General features: G+C 38.2%; 1 protein-coding gene and 1 long non-coding RNA gene across 2 annotated transcripts; one reads left to right on the top strand and one right to left on the bottom strand.

Annotated features, from left to right (window-relative positions):
- Positions 1-2,425: 2,425 nt before the first annotated feature.
- LOC130047723 (uncharacterized) lies at positions 2,426-15,651 on the bottom strand. The gene is made up of 5 exons (XR_008796542.1): positions 15,304-15,651; positions 10,373-10,476; positions 4,958-5,087; positions 4,082-4,587; positions 2,426-2,513 (listed from the first exon to the last, which is right to left on the bottom strand). It is a non-coding gene; the product is annotated as an uncharacterized LOC130047723 (long non-coding RNA).
- Positions 2,600-4,927, top strand: LOC130047722 (E3 ubiquitin-protein ligase TRIM71-like). Its single transcript, XM_056143105.1, has 2 exons — positions 2,600-2,800; positions 2,925-4,927. Exon 2 carries the CDS (start codon positions 2,955-2,957, stop codon positions 4,614-4,616), a length of 1,662 nt encoding a protein of 553 aa, XP_055999080.1. The 5' UTR covers positions 2,600-2,800; positions 2,925-2,954; the 3' UTR covers positions 4,617-4,927.
- Positions 15,652-17,701: the final 2,050 nt, after the last annotated feature.

Here is a 17,701-nt window from a genome sequence, read left to right as displayed (position 1 = left end):
TTAAATTAACGATTTCTAACAAATTTGATCGGGATCGGTACTTTTTTCCCCAGTTTGAATATAGTGATTATATCTAAAATTTAATAATTTCGTTTCAATTATTTTTTACAATATATTTCTTGGATATATATCTTTTCTGACATGTTTCTTGAAGATTTTTTATTCGTAGATTAAATTTTATTTTAGCAAATAGCGTTTTAAATTTTCATAGATATTTTTCTAAAAAAAATAGAATGTTTATATCTGAATCTTTTAGGTATGTTTTATCAGATATTCATATCAAACACCAAATCACAGCGAAATGTGGACTCAAGAATCTCTTATTTGCAAACAAAACACCTTTATTACCATTCCGGGGAAAATTACAGAAAAATCATATAAAATAATTGAAAGCTTGTTTCATTCTTTCAATGGTGAAACCATACTTCATAAGTGTATTAACGAGCCATTAAATAAAATTTTAGTGTAGTGAGCTACCTTAAATGATATACTGTTGTTGATAAATTTGAATGATGCAAGTATCCACCTTTCATATCATTTAGACTCAAAGTTCGTTAAAATTGAATACCTTAAATTTTTGTTCCGCGGCAAAAAAAAAGAGAAAAAAAAGGTGGGGGTCCGGACCCCCTCTGGATCCGCCATATAACGGCAAACAGATCATTATGAAACAAGATGTACTGTAAGCAATGCTCACTAAGAATACCCCCCCCCCCCCGCTTACCCCAATCTCCCAAAGGGTGTTGTGAATAGGTATAAATTACCTCTTTCCTGAGTGTAAAAATATGGTATGCCTTTGTAGAAGAAAATGGAAGATATAGTCCGAACACAAATCCATGGCATAAACCTATAATTATGACCTTGAGATCAAAGGTCAAGGTCATAAAGAGGTCATGAATGTACATGATACATAGTCTCATGGTTTTACACCTATGTCTTATGGTATGACTATGTTAAAACCCTATAAACAATTTTGCCCTTCAGATCAAAGTTCAAGGTCATATAGAGGTCATAAAATACTCGACACATCGTCTCATGGTGAAACACTCATGTGTCAAATATGATATGCCTATGTCAAAGAACAAAGAAGTCATGGCCCTGACACGAATCCATTGTAAAAACCTTTAATTTTTACCTTGTGGTCAAGGTTATATGGAGGTCATGAAGGTACATGACACATCGTCCCATGGTGATCTACCCGTGTGCCAAATATGGTATGCCTAAGTCAAAGAACAAAGAAGTTATGGCCCGGACACGAATCTGCACAGACAGACAGACGGACGGACAGAGTGATTCCTATATACCCCAGAACGTATAATAAATCACTGGAAGGAAGTTCTTTTTCATAATCCCTGTTGTAATTCACTATAGTGCCGGTGTTGTAACATAGAATTTTCCCCCGCATAGACTTTCCCTCCGTAAAAACGGGCCCGGGATAGATGATGGGCCTGGTATAGAATTTCCCTCGAGGAAGAATTAAACCGGGCCCAATTTTCCCCCTAGGAAAAACCGTCCCAGTATAGAATTTCCTCTTAAATGACAGTACGCCCTCCCCCCTTCTTACATTTTAGCTATGTATCCGTTTCCAGTTCTATTACTAGAATTCTCTTTCTTATCTAAACCCAGGAATTCTTCTTATCTTTTTTAAAAAAAAATTGAGCAGGATCTTGTGTATTTAAAAAAAAGGAAATTATTCAAAACGTGTAATGGTATATCAAAATGTATTCAGACATCTCAAGCTTTTGTCGTTATTTTCTAGTATCTAACATTTGAAATAGTGAAGTTGGGGAGAAGCATGCCAAGAAATCCTCCCCGGTCTTGAATTCGTTGGTTTCAATAGGACCATATTACATGCTGATTAATAATAGCCGTCGTTTATCTCTTAATTGTGGTCACTGATTTATAACGGTTTTTCTATACAGGAGATTTTGCTAAGAATTTCTTGGCATGTTAATGTTTTTAAAATTTTAAATTTAAATAAACGAGAACAAATTACTTTTATTTGTGCAGTTCATATATTTTACTTTTCAGATATTTTAATTGTATATCTATTAGTCGACCTTTTAAGAAAAATCCTAATGATATTGACCTAGACCTTGTATTTACAATGTGCATTTCAAAGTTTTCAGCGAGTAAACCCAAATTCAACATCTCAAAAAATATTCCTTTGTTTTATGAATGTCGTAATATTGATGAGCGCATATCTATTTCATTAAACTATAACAAACGAAATCCGGAGGGGGAAATTCTATACCAGGGCGGTTTTCCCGACCAGGGGGAAACTCTACCGGTATACTGACTTTGTACATAGGGGGAAATTATATGCTGGGGCGCCTTGACCCCACACTTTCAAAACTTTCTGGATCCGCCCCTGCACTAATTCAACAAATCCTAAAACATTAAGGAAATAAAACTCGAACACATAATATAGGATAAGCTCGCATGCGCGAGTACAACAGTTTATTCATACATGTGTACATAGACATCTGGAGGTTCATTATTCCACTCAACTCATTCTACAACAGAAAAAAGTATATCAAAACACAAATATGTATTTAGTACCAAAACGGAGGTCTACTGCATGAACCCCCCCCCCCCCCCTCCCCCTCCAATGGATATTGCTAATCGTAAATGTTAGCAAAACTACCCAACATAAACTAGGTCAAAGCAAACTTTAAAACTATATATTTACTCAAGCGATAACACGTAGATAGTGTATACAGGCTGACACGCCGCACAAGTATTTAATTCTCAGGACTAGACGGAAGGTCGAAAGAACAGGGAGGCCATGTTGGATTTTAAGGTGAGACTAAATTATTATTATAGTAATGACTGCTGTGTTTTATATCATACTATAATTATATTTCGTTAATTGTTTTAATCTGTCAACATCTTGAAATGAAATTCCGGTTTTATTTAATCAACAGTAAACTTCTCGTGTGATCCCGCCATCAGAAATGCATCCCCGGCGCAGTGCTCAGGAAGTCCTACTGTGTGACCTCTGTGAAACTGTCCCCCTACAGAGTCACTGTGAACTTTGTAATATAAATCTCTGTGGTAACTGTGCAGTAAAGCATCTCTCAGACTCGTCTAAAAGACACAATATCGTGCCGTTTTTACACAGAAAGTCTACTCCTAACTACCCAAAATGTCCAGACCACGCCGATAAACACTGTGAAATTTACTGTGAAAAATGTGGCGTTCCTGTCTGTTCTACCTGCGCCTTATTTGGAAAACATAAAGGTCACGATGTATCAGATATTCTGGAAAAGTTCAGCGCTAAAACAGAAAGTTTACAAAAAGATCTAGAAGAACTCGAGACAAGAATTTACCCGCGATATAAAGAAATGGCGTCTAATGTCGAAACCGAGAAAGCCAAGTTAGAAACAAAATACGGGAAACTGACGACAGATGCCGATGAACAAGGAGAAATCCTACACCGGGAGATTACCGCCATTGTCAACCGACAGAAATCCGCCATTGCGGAGATGAAAACTAAACATCTGGACGAGCTAAATAAAAATACAGAAGAAATCACACAGAAAATGGCGGAACTCAAACAGATCATGTCCGACTTGAAATCAATCCTAAAATCCAATGACGTCTCCTTAACCTCTACTTACAAATCTAGGAATTCCCAATTTAGAACATTACCGCCTAAAGTCCGAGTTACATTACCGAGTTTCTCTCCTCAGAAAATAAACAAAGATCAGCTGAATGAAATGTTTGGTTCTCTGTCGCCATTATCCATTAACACAGAACATAACGACACAATGAAGTCAGCAGAAGCTGTATCGTCTCCTCCAGTCAAACCACTGCTTGATGAGCCGCGCGTCACCGCCACCATAGACACTGGGTACACATATCTATACAGTGTTAGCTGTCTGAGTGAAGATCAAGTCTGGACATGCGGGAATAACGACACCATGAAGCTGCTCAACCTCCAGAGTAAACTACTGACATCAATACAAACCAAGTCAGGGAGACTACCACACGACATAGCAGTGACACGGGACGGAGATCTTGTTTATACTGACTATAAAACTAAAACTATAAACTTAATTAAGAATAAACAGATACAGACCGTGATCACACTACAGGGGTGGAGACCTCGCTATGTCTGCTGTACCGCGGGTAACGACCTCCTGGTTACCATGATCAGTGATGATAGAAAACAATCCAAAGTCGTGCGTTACTCCGGCTCCACAGAGAAACAAAGCATTCAGTTTGATGATCAGGGTCGTCCTCTCTACTCATCTGATACATTCCCTAAATACCTCAGTGAGAACAAGAACCTGGATATCTGTGTGGCTGACTGTTTAGCTAGTGCAGTAGTGGTGGTCAATCAGTCAGGAAAACTCCGATTTAGATACACTGGTCATCCCTCTAATACCAAGCAATCATTTATTCCATTCGGCATCACTACAGACAGCCAGAGTCACATCCTGACAGCAGACTATAACAATAACCGTATCCACATCCTAGATCAGGACGGACAGTTCCTCCGTTACATTCACTGTGATTTAGAACGTCCATGGGGTTTATGTGTGGACATCAGAGACAACCTCTTTGTGGCTGAGTGTTACACTGCTAAAGTGAAGAAAATCCAATATCTATAATCACAGTGTTAATTACACAGCTCTACAGTGTTAATTACATCTACCAACACAGTGTTAATTACATGTCTAATCACAGAGTAACTTACAGCACTGTGTTAATTCCTTCTACTTCTTAATTACATCAGCTTGTTAATTACAGCCCTGTGTACATTACAGCCCTGTGTTAATTACAGCCCTGTGTACATTACAGTCCTCTGTTTGTGATGTGTAACATGTACTTGTGTTTGTGAGTTTAACATTATTTTGTTTGTGAATTAATTCAATATGTGTTTGATTTTACAATGTATATATTAGATAAACATGATACAGAGTTCAGTCTTACATTATTACTGAGTACTTACTTAGATTTGTAGTACTGTAACAGAGAGTGACCCCAAACGTCCAGTCTTCATCACAGATCTTCAGATTCAAGGTCACAGTCTTCTGTTTACCATCAATAACATCACACCACTTATCTAAATCTCCACCGTCCTACAAAACAAACAAAGTGTAATCATATTAAACTGAATTGTCAAGGATAGTTTGTGATATATTTACATGTTTATATACATGTCAATGTAATGGGAAGGAAAAGAAGATATGGCTGAACTGGTGTCACAATGGGGATCGAATCCAAGGCCCTTCGTTCCCACGATATGATAGGACCAGGGATTGGACCTCAGACCCCTGTATTAGTCAGGTGCTCTAACCACTGAACTATCCAGATTAATATCAGTGGTTTTTACTCGACTAGGAATCGAACCCTAGACCCCTGTATTACATATGTAATAGTCAGGTGCTCTGAACACTGAACTATCCAGACTGATATCAATGGTTTGACTGGACCGGGAATCAAACCCGAGATCCCTGTATTACTAGTCAGTTGCTCTAACCACTGAACTATCCAGACTGATATCAATGGTTTGACTGGACCGGGAATCAAACCCGAGACCCCTGTATTACATATGTAATAGGCAGGTGCTCTGAACACTGAACTATCCAGGCCAATATAACCAATACAAATTGAACTTTTCCAATTGAAATTTATCTGTTGTTATTGACTTTTTACATTATCATCTTCTTCTCCACAACCACTTGGCCAATTCCAATCAAAACTGTTACCATTCATCCTTAGGTAAAGGGAATTCATGTTTGTTCAAATGATTGATAGAATCTTGTTTAAAAATTAAATTTAGACCTATATTCGGCACTTAAAGGGACTGGTTCACGATTTTTGATAAAAATATTTTTCATTTTTGATGTTAAACATTAGAAATATAGCTCATTTAATGTTGACAGCCAAAATTTTGACCTTCTGAATGCAAGAATAAAAGTAATATTTTAGCCTTAAATATGTGTTATGTAAACAAAGACTCGAGTCTTTTTATGTAAACAAACAAACAAGTGAAATATTGATTTTGTAATATAATGCATCTTAATTCTGCATAGTCACACATTTTAACTTTTAGATGACACATTTCACCCCAAAAATGCTTGAAATGTGAAAGATATAATAATACTTAGATAGATATCCATTTCTTTTGAAAATTTCGTAAACAATAGCATACCGCAAATCTTTGTTTACAAAACAAATAATAAACTCTCTAAAATGAGCTTCGGTGATGATGTATCACCTTAATTTTCATGTGAAATCTTTCAAACACATTAGACAGTAGATTTTGATCATTAAAAGTGAAAAACAAAATTTTGGGTAAAATCGTGAATCAGTCCCTTTAAGGCCATTGAGCAGTGAGCGTTCTTTAGCATGCCACACCTACAATGTACTGTGACATGGTACATCCATTTTTAAGGTCATCTCCGAGGACCCGTGACATTCACACCTGATGTCGAGCGTTTGACGATGGAACTGTCACTACCTGTTCTAACGACTTAGATCTGTTGTGGCCAGGATTCGAACACCAGCCTTCAGCATGCGGGGCGTGCGATTTAATCTCTAGACCACAGTGGCAGTACCGTTTGTTCAAATGAAGAGTCAAAGGGAAAATAATCAAGAAAAGGCAAAAATTGGTGGGTCATTTAACAAGAGGCCCATGAGCCACATCGCTCACCTGGTCACCTTGGCCCATATCTGAAGACTTTCCATATATATTTGCATGTAAAACCTTAGTCCCTATTATGGCCCAAACTACCCTTTGCAAACTTGAATCTACACTATGTCAGAAAGCTTTCATGTAAATGTCAACTTCTTTGGCTCAATGGTTCTTGAGAAGAAGATTTTAAAAGCTTTTTCCTATATTTGTATGTAAAACTTTGACCCCCCTCCCCCACTTGTGGCCCCATCCTACCCCCTGGGGGCCATGATTTGAACAAACTTGAATCTGCACTATGTCAGAAAGTTTTCATGTAAAAATCAGCTTTTCTGGCTCAGTGGTTCTTGAGAAGAAGATTTTTCCTATATATTTGTATGTAAAACTTTGATCCCCTATTGTGGCCCCATCCAACCCCCCGGAGCCCATGATTTGAACAAACTTGAATCTGCATTATGTCAGGAAGCTTTCATGTAAACCTCAGCTTTTCTGGCTTAGTGGTTCTTGAGAAGAAGATTTTTAAAGTTTTTCCCTATATATTTGGGCGTAAAACTTTGATCCCCCCTTGGGGCCCCATCTTATCCCTAGGGGCCATGATTTGAACAAACTTGAATCTGCACTATGTCAGTAAGTTTTCATGTAAAAATCAGCTTTTCTGGCTCAGTGGTTCTTGAGAAGAAGATTTTTAAAGATTTTTCCTATATATTTGTATGTAAAACTTTGATCCCCCTTGTGGCCCCATCCTACCACCGGGGGCCATGATTTGAACAAACTTGAATCTGCACTATGTCAGAAAGTTTTCATGTAAAAATCAGCTTTTCTGGCTCAGTGGTTCTTGAGAAGAAGATTTTTCCTATATATTTGTATGTAAAACTTTGATCCCCTATTGTGGCCCCATCCAACCCCCCGGAGCCCATGATTTGAACAAACTTGAATCTGCATTATGTCAGGAAGCTTTCATGTAAACCTCAGCTTTTCTGGCTTAGTGGTTCTTGAGAAGAAGATTTTTAAAGTTTTTCCCTATATATTTGGGCGTAAAACTTTGATCCCCCCTTGGGGCCCCATCTTATCCCTAGGGGCCATGATTTGAACAAACTTGAATCTGCACTATGTCAGTAAGTTTTCATGTAAAAATCAGCTTTTCTGGCTCAGTGGTTCTTGAGAAGAAGATTTTTAAAGATGTTTCCTATATATTTGTATGTAAAACTTTGATCCCCCTTGTGGCCCCATCCTACCACCGGGGGCCATGATTTGAACAAACTTGAATCTGCAATATGTCAGAAAGTTTTCATGTAAAAATCAGCTTTTCTGGCTCAGTGGTTCTTGAGAAGAAGATTTTTCCTATATATTTGTATGTAAAACTTTGATCCCCTATTGTGGCCCCATTCCCCCCCCCCTCCCCCGGAGCCCATGATTTAAACAAACTTGAATCTGCATTATGTCAGGAAGCTTTCATGTAAACATCAGCTTTTCTGGCTTAGTGGTTCTTGAGAAGAAGATTTTTAAAGTTTTTCCCTATATATTTGTGTGTAAAACTTTGATCCCCCCTTGGGGCCCCATCTTATCCCTAGGGGCCATGATTTGAACAACCTTGAATCTGCACTATGTCAGAAAGTTTTCATGTAAAAATCAGCTTTTCTGGCTCAGTGGTTCTTGAGAAGAAGATTTTTCCTATATATTTGTATGTAAAACTTTGATCCCCTATTGTGGCCCCATCCAACCCCCCGGAGCCCATGATTTGAACAAACTTGAATCTGCATTATGTCAGGAAGCTTTCATGTAAACCTCAGCTTTTCTGGCTTAGTGGTTCTTGAGAAGAAGATTTTTAAAGTTTTTCCCTATATATTTGGGCGTAAAACTTTGATCCCCCCTTGGGGCCCCATCTTATCCCTAGGGGCCATGATTTGAACAAACTTGAATCTGCACTATGTCAGTAAGTTTTCATGTAAAAATCAGCTTTTCTGGCTCAGTGGTTCTTGAGAAGAAGATTTTTAAAGATTTTTCCTATATATTTGTATGTAAAACTTTGATCCCCCTTGTGGCCCCATCCTACCACCGGGGGCCATGATTTGAACAAACTTGAATCTGCAATATGTCAGGAAGCTTTCAGGTAAATTTCAGCTCTTCTGGCCCAGTGGTTCTTGAGAAGAAGATTTTTAAATGACCCCACCCTATTTTTGCGATTTTGTGATTATCTCCCCTTTGAAAGGGATATGGCCCTTCATTTGAACAAACTTGAAAGCCCTTCACCCAAGGATGCTTTTGGCCATGTTTGGTTGAAATTGGCCCAGTGGTTTTGGAGAAGAAGTTGAAAATGTAAATGTTTAACAGACAGATGGACAGACAGACGGACAGACTACAGACAAAAAGCGATCAGAAAAGCTCACTTGAGCTTTCAGCTCAGGTGAGCTAAATATCTCTCAAAAACCACTGGGCAAGAAAAAATGAGATTGAGGTAAAAGTTTTCTGATATAGTATAGATACAAGTTTGTTAAAACCATGGCCTCCTTGGGTTTGTGTAGGGCCTCATCAGGGGTCAAAGTTTTACATGGAGATATAAAGGAAATTTCGTCTTCAAAAGAACGAGAAGGTCATAATTAATCATATCACAAATGTGGTCCTCGGGGAGGGGGAGGGGGGGGGGGGGGTGAACCACAATAATGGACACAAGTTTTTAAGGAAATGTTTTTGAAATTCTTTTTAATCTCAAAAACAGCAGGGTCATCATTAATCATTTTAATATGCAAACACGTTTAGATAGTGCAGGTAATTCACTTCAACAAATCATTTTCAAGTGTAGCAGGTGTGTGGATTCAAGTGTTTTATACCCCTGCGACTATAGCTGGGGAGGGGGGGGGGCATATTGTCCTGTCCTGTATATCTGCCCCCTACTTTAACATTGCTACTAACTTTTGAATTGTGAATCATATGGCTCTCATATTTCATATATCGACTTTCTATGTAAAAAGACCTTCCTGATATTACCAGAGATTTCAACCTTGTGACCTAAACCTTACCGTCTGATTTGTTTTAAAGAAACCCAACCTTAGACAGTATCTCCTGAACTATTTAAAGTACGGCCTTTAGATTCCTTCTGACAGAACCTTTCATTTTACACTATTGTCTTTGAAATCTTGACCTTGAAGTTTGACTTATATTTCAAAACTTCAGGGGAAACTTGAACCTTGCTGCTCATCACTATTGAATTGTAAGAGATAGGTCAAATTTGCGAAATATTCTCCAACACAGGTCGTAGAAGTTTGGCATCCATTACGGATTTTTACCGTGACCAACATTCTCAGTGAAACTACCAACGATAGGTTAAACATAAACTACTAGCTTCCAAGAACCAATGAAATTGCGTGTTACGTCCAATGATGAAAGATAGTATGAAAGGATCTAAAATAGATTCACCGGATAAAAATAGTCATGTATATCTATTTTTAAAAAGTGGAATACAAATTTATTAACCGATCGCACAAATGTAAAGAGCGGAATTTCGCTAAAAAGCGGAAGAAAATCAGGTGAGTGATATTAGCTGTGTGGTGCTTGAGAAGAAGTCAAAAATGTTAAAAGTTATGAAGAGACTAAAAGACTGATGCTGGACAAAATATGATCAGAATAGCTCACATTAGCTTTCAGCTCATGAGCTAAAAAGGGTTAACACTATTTGTCCCAGCCATTGTCTGAATGAGTTATAAAACAATTTACATAATTTCATTAACAAACCTGACAATTTTTACAGCAATAGAGCTATCCAAGTCCTACAAAATGTTAGAGTCTCAGGGAAATTATCCTCATCAATCAGCCGGACATCTCAAGTAACTGCTACCCTGTAAAATTGATTTCAACATTAAGCATTAGGTAACCAAAATTATTTCTTCCCACCATTATATTATACTATTAGAACAAGAACGTCTACAAAAAAACCATGTAACCCTGTCATCCCCTCTTGTCTCAACGTAAAGTTCAGAAAATAGTTCTCATCCCTGTCAACTCACTACATAAAGTTCTGAAAACAGTTCTCCAACCCATCACGTCTCGACGTCAAGTTCAGAAAATAGTTCTCCATCCCTCACCTCCCAATATGAATTTCAGAAAATAGTTTTCCACCCCCTCATCCCCCCGACGTAAAGTTCAAAAAATAGTTCTCCACCCCACTCCCTCACCTCCCAACGTAAATTTCAGAAATCAGTTCTCACCCCCTCACCACCCAACGTAAATTTCAGAAATCAGTTCTCACCCCCTCACCACCCAACGTAAATTTCAGAAATCAGTTCTCACCCCCTCACCACCCAACGTAAATTTCAGAAATCAGTTCTCACCCCCTCACCACCCAACGTAAATTTCAGAAATCAGTTCTCACCCCCTCACCACCCAACGTAAATTTCAGAAATCAGTTCTCACTCCCTCACCACCCAACGTAAATTTCAGAAATCAGTTCTCACCCCCTCACCACCCAACGTAAAGTTCAGAAATCAGTTCTCACCCACTCACCATCCAACGTAAAGTTCAGAAAATAGTTCTCCTATCCTAAGGATATAAGGATTTCCCCATATGTTGACATGTAAAATTCTGATCCCCTATTGTGGCCCCATCCTGCCTCCAGGGTCCATGAATCTTATAAACTTGAATCTGCACTATGTCGGGAAGCTTTCAGGTAAATGTAAATTTCTTTGGCCCAATGGTTATTGAGAAGATTTTTAAAGATTTTCCCTTTATATTTGTATACAAAACTTTGATCTCTTATTGTGACTCCACCTTTCTCCAGTCGTCTCCACATGAACTCGTGAAATATCCTCGAGAGGGACGTTAAACAATATACAATCAATCAATCCACCCTTCTCCTGGGGGCATGATTTTAAAAAACTTGAATTTGCACTATGTCAGGAAGCTTTCTGGTAAATTCAAACTTTTTTGGCTCAGTGATTTTTCAGAAGATGATTTTTAAAAGATTTTCCCTATACATGTATATATTTATCTATAAAACTGTGATCCCCTAATATGGCCCTATCCTACACTCGGACGCCATAATTTTAACAAACTTGAATCTGCACTATGTCAGGAGGCTTTCATGTAAATTAGTATTTTTTTCTGGCATAGTGGTTCTTGAGAAGATTTTCAAAGATTTTACCTGTACATTTGAATGTAAAAGTTTGATCTCCTATTGTGGCCCTAATGAATCCCCGGGGATCCTGGTTTTAACAAACTTAAATTTGTTCTATGTCAAGAAACTTTAATGTAAATCTAAGTTCTTCTGGTCCAGTGGTTCCTGCCAAGAGCAATTTTAAACAACACCACCCTATTTCTGCATTTTTGTGATTATCTTTCATTTGAACAATCTTGAATCCCCTTTACCCCTGCAAGGATGTTTTGTGCCATAATTGGATGAAATTGGCCAATTGTTTCTGGAGAAGAAGATTTTCAAAAGTCGTCAATGTATTTTCACTATTTCACTATTAAACCCCACTTGGAAAGGGGCACGACCCTTCATTTGAACAAACATGAATCCCCTTGTGTCAGGTTTGGTTGAAATTGGCCCAGTGGTTCTGGAGAAGAAGATTCTTTAAAGATGTTAATGTAGTTTCACTATTTTGCTATTATCTCCCCTTGGAGAAGAATGTGGTCCTTCATTTGAACAAACTTGAATTCCATTTACCCAAGGATGCTTTGTGTCAAGCTTGGTTGAAATTGTCCCACTGGTTCTGGAGAAGAAGATGAACATGTGAAAAGTTTATGATGACCCCTACAACAAAGATGACGGACAATGGACAAATTTCTGTAAGAAAAAAAATGGCCTCAATTTACATTATTTCAGCCCAATAAATTTCAGAATGTCCCCTCCGATTTACCATAAATGGGGTCATTGGCCTGTTGTGTTTGTCTTTCCTAAGCACCGGTGACCCTAATCCTATCCCCTGGAACAAGACTTCAAACAATTTACAATATGTCCGTAAGGCTCAGTGATTGGGATAAGCACGCGCCCTGCGCCATAGTCGCATTAAATAAAAAAAAATGGCGCATAGAATATTGAAACACTGCGCCAGTCTTCAAAATTAAGCGGTAGCCCGATGACCGTGGCTAGTAAAATCGGGATTGGGCTACCAAAAATTATTAACGCGCATGCCCGGCGGGCCAGTACATATTTCCGGCGGCGATTAAGATCGTGATTTCTGGTTGAAAATCGGTGAAACAACCAGTTCTTACAGAAGAGAAAGTTGGCGCTAAGAACTATGAGGAATCAAAGGCTTGAATACAATGATGGTCTCATATTTTGCATCTGGTGCAGAAAAGAAACCATTGGAAATTGTGAGTTCGTGTTCGTCTCAGATAAAGTTACCTATGGCATTACAGTCTGTCAGTAGTGTTTAGATTATAATTTACTGGACTCTCAGACTTGTCATTTTAAAATGTCTCATAAAAATTTCAATATGGCGCATTCATTTTAGAAATGTCACATTGACACTAGCTGGTAATGCGACATTGTCACATTAAGGACATGCGGGACGATGTGGCGAAAAATAACTTGTCAATGAATATTTTATCTTTTTTTCATGAAGCCAGGATGTCCTGTACAATGTGTATAAATTTCATGGCCACTTTCTAGGTATACAAGGGAGATAATAAGCTTTGAATTACCCCCCTTTTCGAAAATTGTGAATTTTACAAGATTATTTCCATTTTCAATTCAAAAAAATAATTTGATGGAATTTTTATCTATATCTTTTACAATAATTTTTAGAATATATGTAAAATATAAAATATATAATAATAAAATGCTTAAACATAACCATATAATAAGAAATTGAGAAAATTTAAGGATTTAGGGTGGAAATTGGTACCCCAAAACAGGATAGTCCAGATACTAAATGAAGAACTGCTCAAAAACTTGTCAATGAATTTTTTTGCAAACACTGCAATTAAAAGCTATTCATATACCTAACTTCCTGTAGAAATATGAAGGGGTGAAGCTAATCTTGATTTTGAGGTAGGCGTCCTTGAAGTTATACATTGATATGTTCACTTGGAGTTAGGCTTGACGAAATATTTGTTATTAATAACTTTCAAGCTTGTATTCTTTTCATGTACAACTACTGTTAAAAGTAATGGGGGATGGTACAGTCTCAATTTATTTGCACTTCAAAATTAAAAGGGGGGCGGGGGGCAGCCTAATTCTTCGTGCCTGTTTTGAAATACATTGTTAGAAACTATATTTGTTTGGAACCTATTGAAATATTTAGAATTTTTATAATTATGAAACAAAAATTGAGTTAATTAATGAAAACAAATTAAAAATTATTTTTTTTAAATATACATGTATATATTAAACATGGCTTCGAACAAAACGTCTTGTCTAGCTCTAAACAATACGTCTTCTTTCAAACCACGGGTTAGGTCTAGTTAACGTCAATATGAGCTACTACTTCCTTTACTAGATCAACAGCATTTCCGCGGCCATGGTAGTTAGTGTCGCTTGACTCGATCATCTCCATGCTATTTTTCAAGGTATTTATATATCGCACATGTTGTGACTTTGCACTTTTTTCTTTTTCACATGTCTGCTTCTCGCATAAATTCCGACGTGTGCCATATTTTTTAAATTAGTTACCATTTTAGTAGCAGTGTTTCGTAAAGTTAGTAAAAATAATTTGGAATATGAAATAGTTTCAGAGATAAAGCGTACTTATATTTACATGAAAGTGCTTGCAAAAATTAAACATTCCTAGTATGGACGTTAATATTTGAACAAAAGTAAAGATTGTCGTCATAAAGGGGGAGAGGTATTTTTCGCAAACAAGGATCGATTATAAAAGCACCTGAATAGTTCGTACGTTTCACACTACTATAGTAAATATCAACAAACGATCATCATCTTACACTTGCACTGAGTCATTGTTTACAGACGGTTGACTTTCTTTTTGTAAATGCCTAGAGATGCAAATTGCATGTGCATGCTGATGCAGGAGCGATTTCGGTGACTTGTAGGCTATAATATCAAAATTATTGTGGCACATACTATACATATATATAATATATGCATTGTATATATATGAAAAAGAGACTTGTAATTACTATGAAATAAAATGAAAATTATCATTTGACAAGAATTCAATCAACAGATTTACAGATGACACTTTACAGCGGTAGCAAATTACGACAAAATATGATGGCATTTTCCCCGCGATACAACGTCGTGACGTACTTTTTTTATGACGACGTATAGTGTGTCTGTACAGCATTGTGATTTTTCTCGGGAAGCTTAACTACGCTGCGTCCAGTTCTAAATTTATAATAAATTCGCAACCATCACGTGATCATCGTCCTGCATATCCTTAAGCTTATCCCAATCACTGAGTAAGGTTTCACATGACTTATAGATGTTTCGTCATTTCTAGCTCAGTAGTTATGGAGACGATTCTTAAATGACCCAATGTTATCTGTTTTCAATTGTTGATTATCTTTGAAGGTCCTTCATTTAAACGATTTCTAATCCTTTAACGGTAGTACGTTTGGTTGAAATTGGGTTCTGTGATTGCAGAGAATTTAAAAATAAGTTTACAGACAGACAGACAAACAGATGTACGACAAACAATGGGTGATCAGAAAAGCCCACTTGAGCTTATAGCTCAAACAAGCTTAAAAAAAGATAGAAATTTTACCAGCTCCATACAAAAGTTTGTCCCTAGCAATGGATCAGATGCTATGAGAACCTCTGTCTGCTTTTAAGAGATACCGATAGGAACTGCTCCTACTGTAGGGTGTCACCATCTCAAGAGGCCCAGGGAGCTGAAAAACCAAAGTGACAATGAGAGCTGGAATGACCAGAAATCAGACAGGTACTAGTAAAAAAATGTTTGAGCAAATCAAAATCCTCATGAATTTGTCAAAAGAAGGCAGCTTGATATCCTCACGGTTGCTGAGAGGTTGGACGTTCACCCCGCATGCGGGAGGCTGGGGTTCAAATCCCGGCTGTGACAGACCTAAGTCGTTAAAATTATTAATAGGTAGTGACAGTTCCATCATTAAATGCTCGGCATCAAGTGTGAATGTCATAGGTCCTCGGAGATGACCTTAAAACAGATGTCCCGAGTCACAGTAGGTGTGACACGCTAAAGAACCCTCACTGCTCAATGGCTGTAAGCGCTGAGCATAGGGCTAAATTTGAAGCCCTTCACCGGTCTTGGTGACGTCTCCATATGAGTGAAAAATTCTCGTGCGAGACGTTAAGCAAGATACAATCAATAAATCTAAACAGGTTACTCACTGGCCATATCGGTCACCCGAGTATTAGAGGGCATTTCATACATCATAACAAAGCATTCAGATGGAGGACAGTGCATCCCATCTTAAAACAGATACATACATTGCTGTACCATAATACGTCCCACCTACAGACAGACACACAGACATTGCTGTACCATAATACGTCCCATCTACAGACGGACATACAGACATTGCTGTACCATAATACGTCCCATGTACAGACGGACATACAGACATTGTTGTACCATAATACACCCCATCTACAGACAGACATACAGACATTGCTGTACCATAATACGTCCCATCTAAAGACAGACATACAGATATTGCTGTATCATAATACATCTCATCTACAGACAGACACACAGACATTGCTGTACCATAATACGTCCCATCTACAGACAGACACACAGACATTGCTGTACCATAATACATCCTATCTACAGACAGACACACAGATATTGCTGTGTCACAATACGTCCCATCTACAGACAGACACACAGACATTGCTGTACCATAATACGTCCCATCTTCAGACAGACATACAGACATCGCTGTACCATAATACGTCCCATCTAAAGACAGACACACAGACATTGCTGTACCATAATACGTCCCATCTACAGACAGACATACAGACATTGCTGTACCATAATACGTCCCATCTACAGACATTGCTGTACCATAATACATCCCATCTATAGACAGACATACAGACATTGCTGTACCATAATACGTCCCATTTACAGACAGACACACAGACATTGCTGTACCATAATACGTCCCATCTACAGACAGACACACAGACATTGCTGTACCATAATACGTCCCATCTACAGACAGACATACAGACATTGCTGTACCATAATACGTCCCATCTACAGACAGACACACAGACATTGCTGTACCATAATACATCCCATCTACAGACAGACACACAGACATTGCTGTACCATAATACGTCCCATCTACAGACAGACACACAGACATTGCTGTACCATAATAAGTCCCATCTACAGACAGACATACAGACATTGCTGTACCATAATACGTCCCATCTACAGACAGACAGACAGACATTGCTGTACCATAATACATCCCATCTACAGACAGACACACAGACATTGCTGTACCATAATATGTCCCATCTACAGACGGACATACAGACATTGCTGTACCATAATACGTCCCATCTACAGACAGACACACAGACATTGCTGTACCATAATACATCCCATCTACAGACAGACACACAGACATTCCTGTACCATAATATGTCCCATCTACAGACGGACATACAGACATTGCTGTACCATAATACGTCCCATCTACAGACAGACACACAGACATTGCTGTACCATAATACATCCCATCTACAGACAGACACACAGACATTGCTGTACCATAATATGTCCCATCTACAGACGGACATACAGACATTGCTGTACCATAATACGTCCCATCTACAGACAGACACACAGACATTGCTGTACCATACTGAGTCCCATCTACAGACGGACATACAGACATTGCTGTACCATAATACGTCCCATCTACAGACAGACACACAGACATTGCTGTACCATAATACGTCCCATCTACAGACGGACATACAGACATTGCTGTACCATAATACGTCCCATCTACAGACGGACATACAGACATTGCTGTACCATAATACGTCCCATCTACAGACAGGTATATAACATGTTGAATTGGTAATGAACGACAGACGAAACACAATGATGTATGCAGACCAACAGCAATAACCACTCAGGCAAAAATGCATCCCTA

This window comes from Ostrea edulis, chromosome 7 (genome assembly GCF_947568905.1).
Source record: "Ostrea edulis chromosome 7, xbOstEdul1.1, whole genome shotgun sequence".
Classification (NCBI taxonomy): Eukaryota; Metazoa; Mollusca; class Bivalvia; order Ostreida; family Ostreidae; genus Ostrea; species Ostrea edulis.
This window is presented reverse-complemented; position numbering and strand designations above follow the sequence as displayed.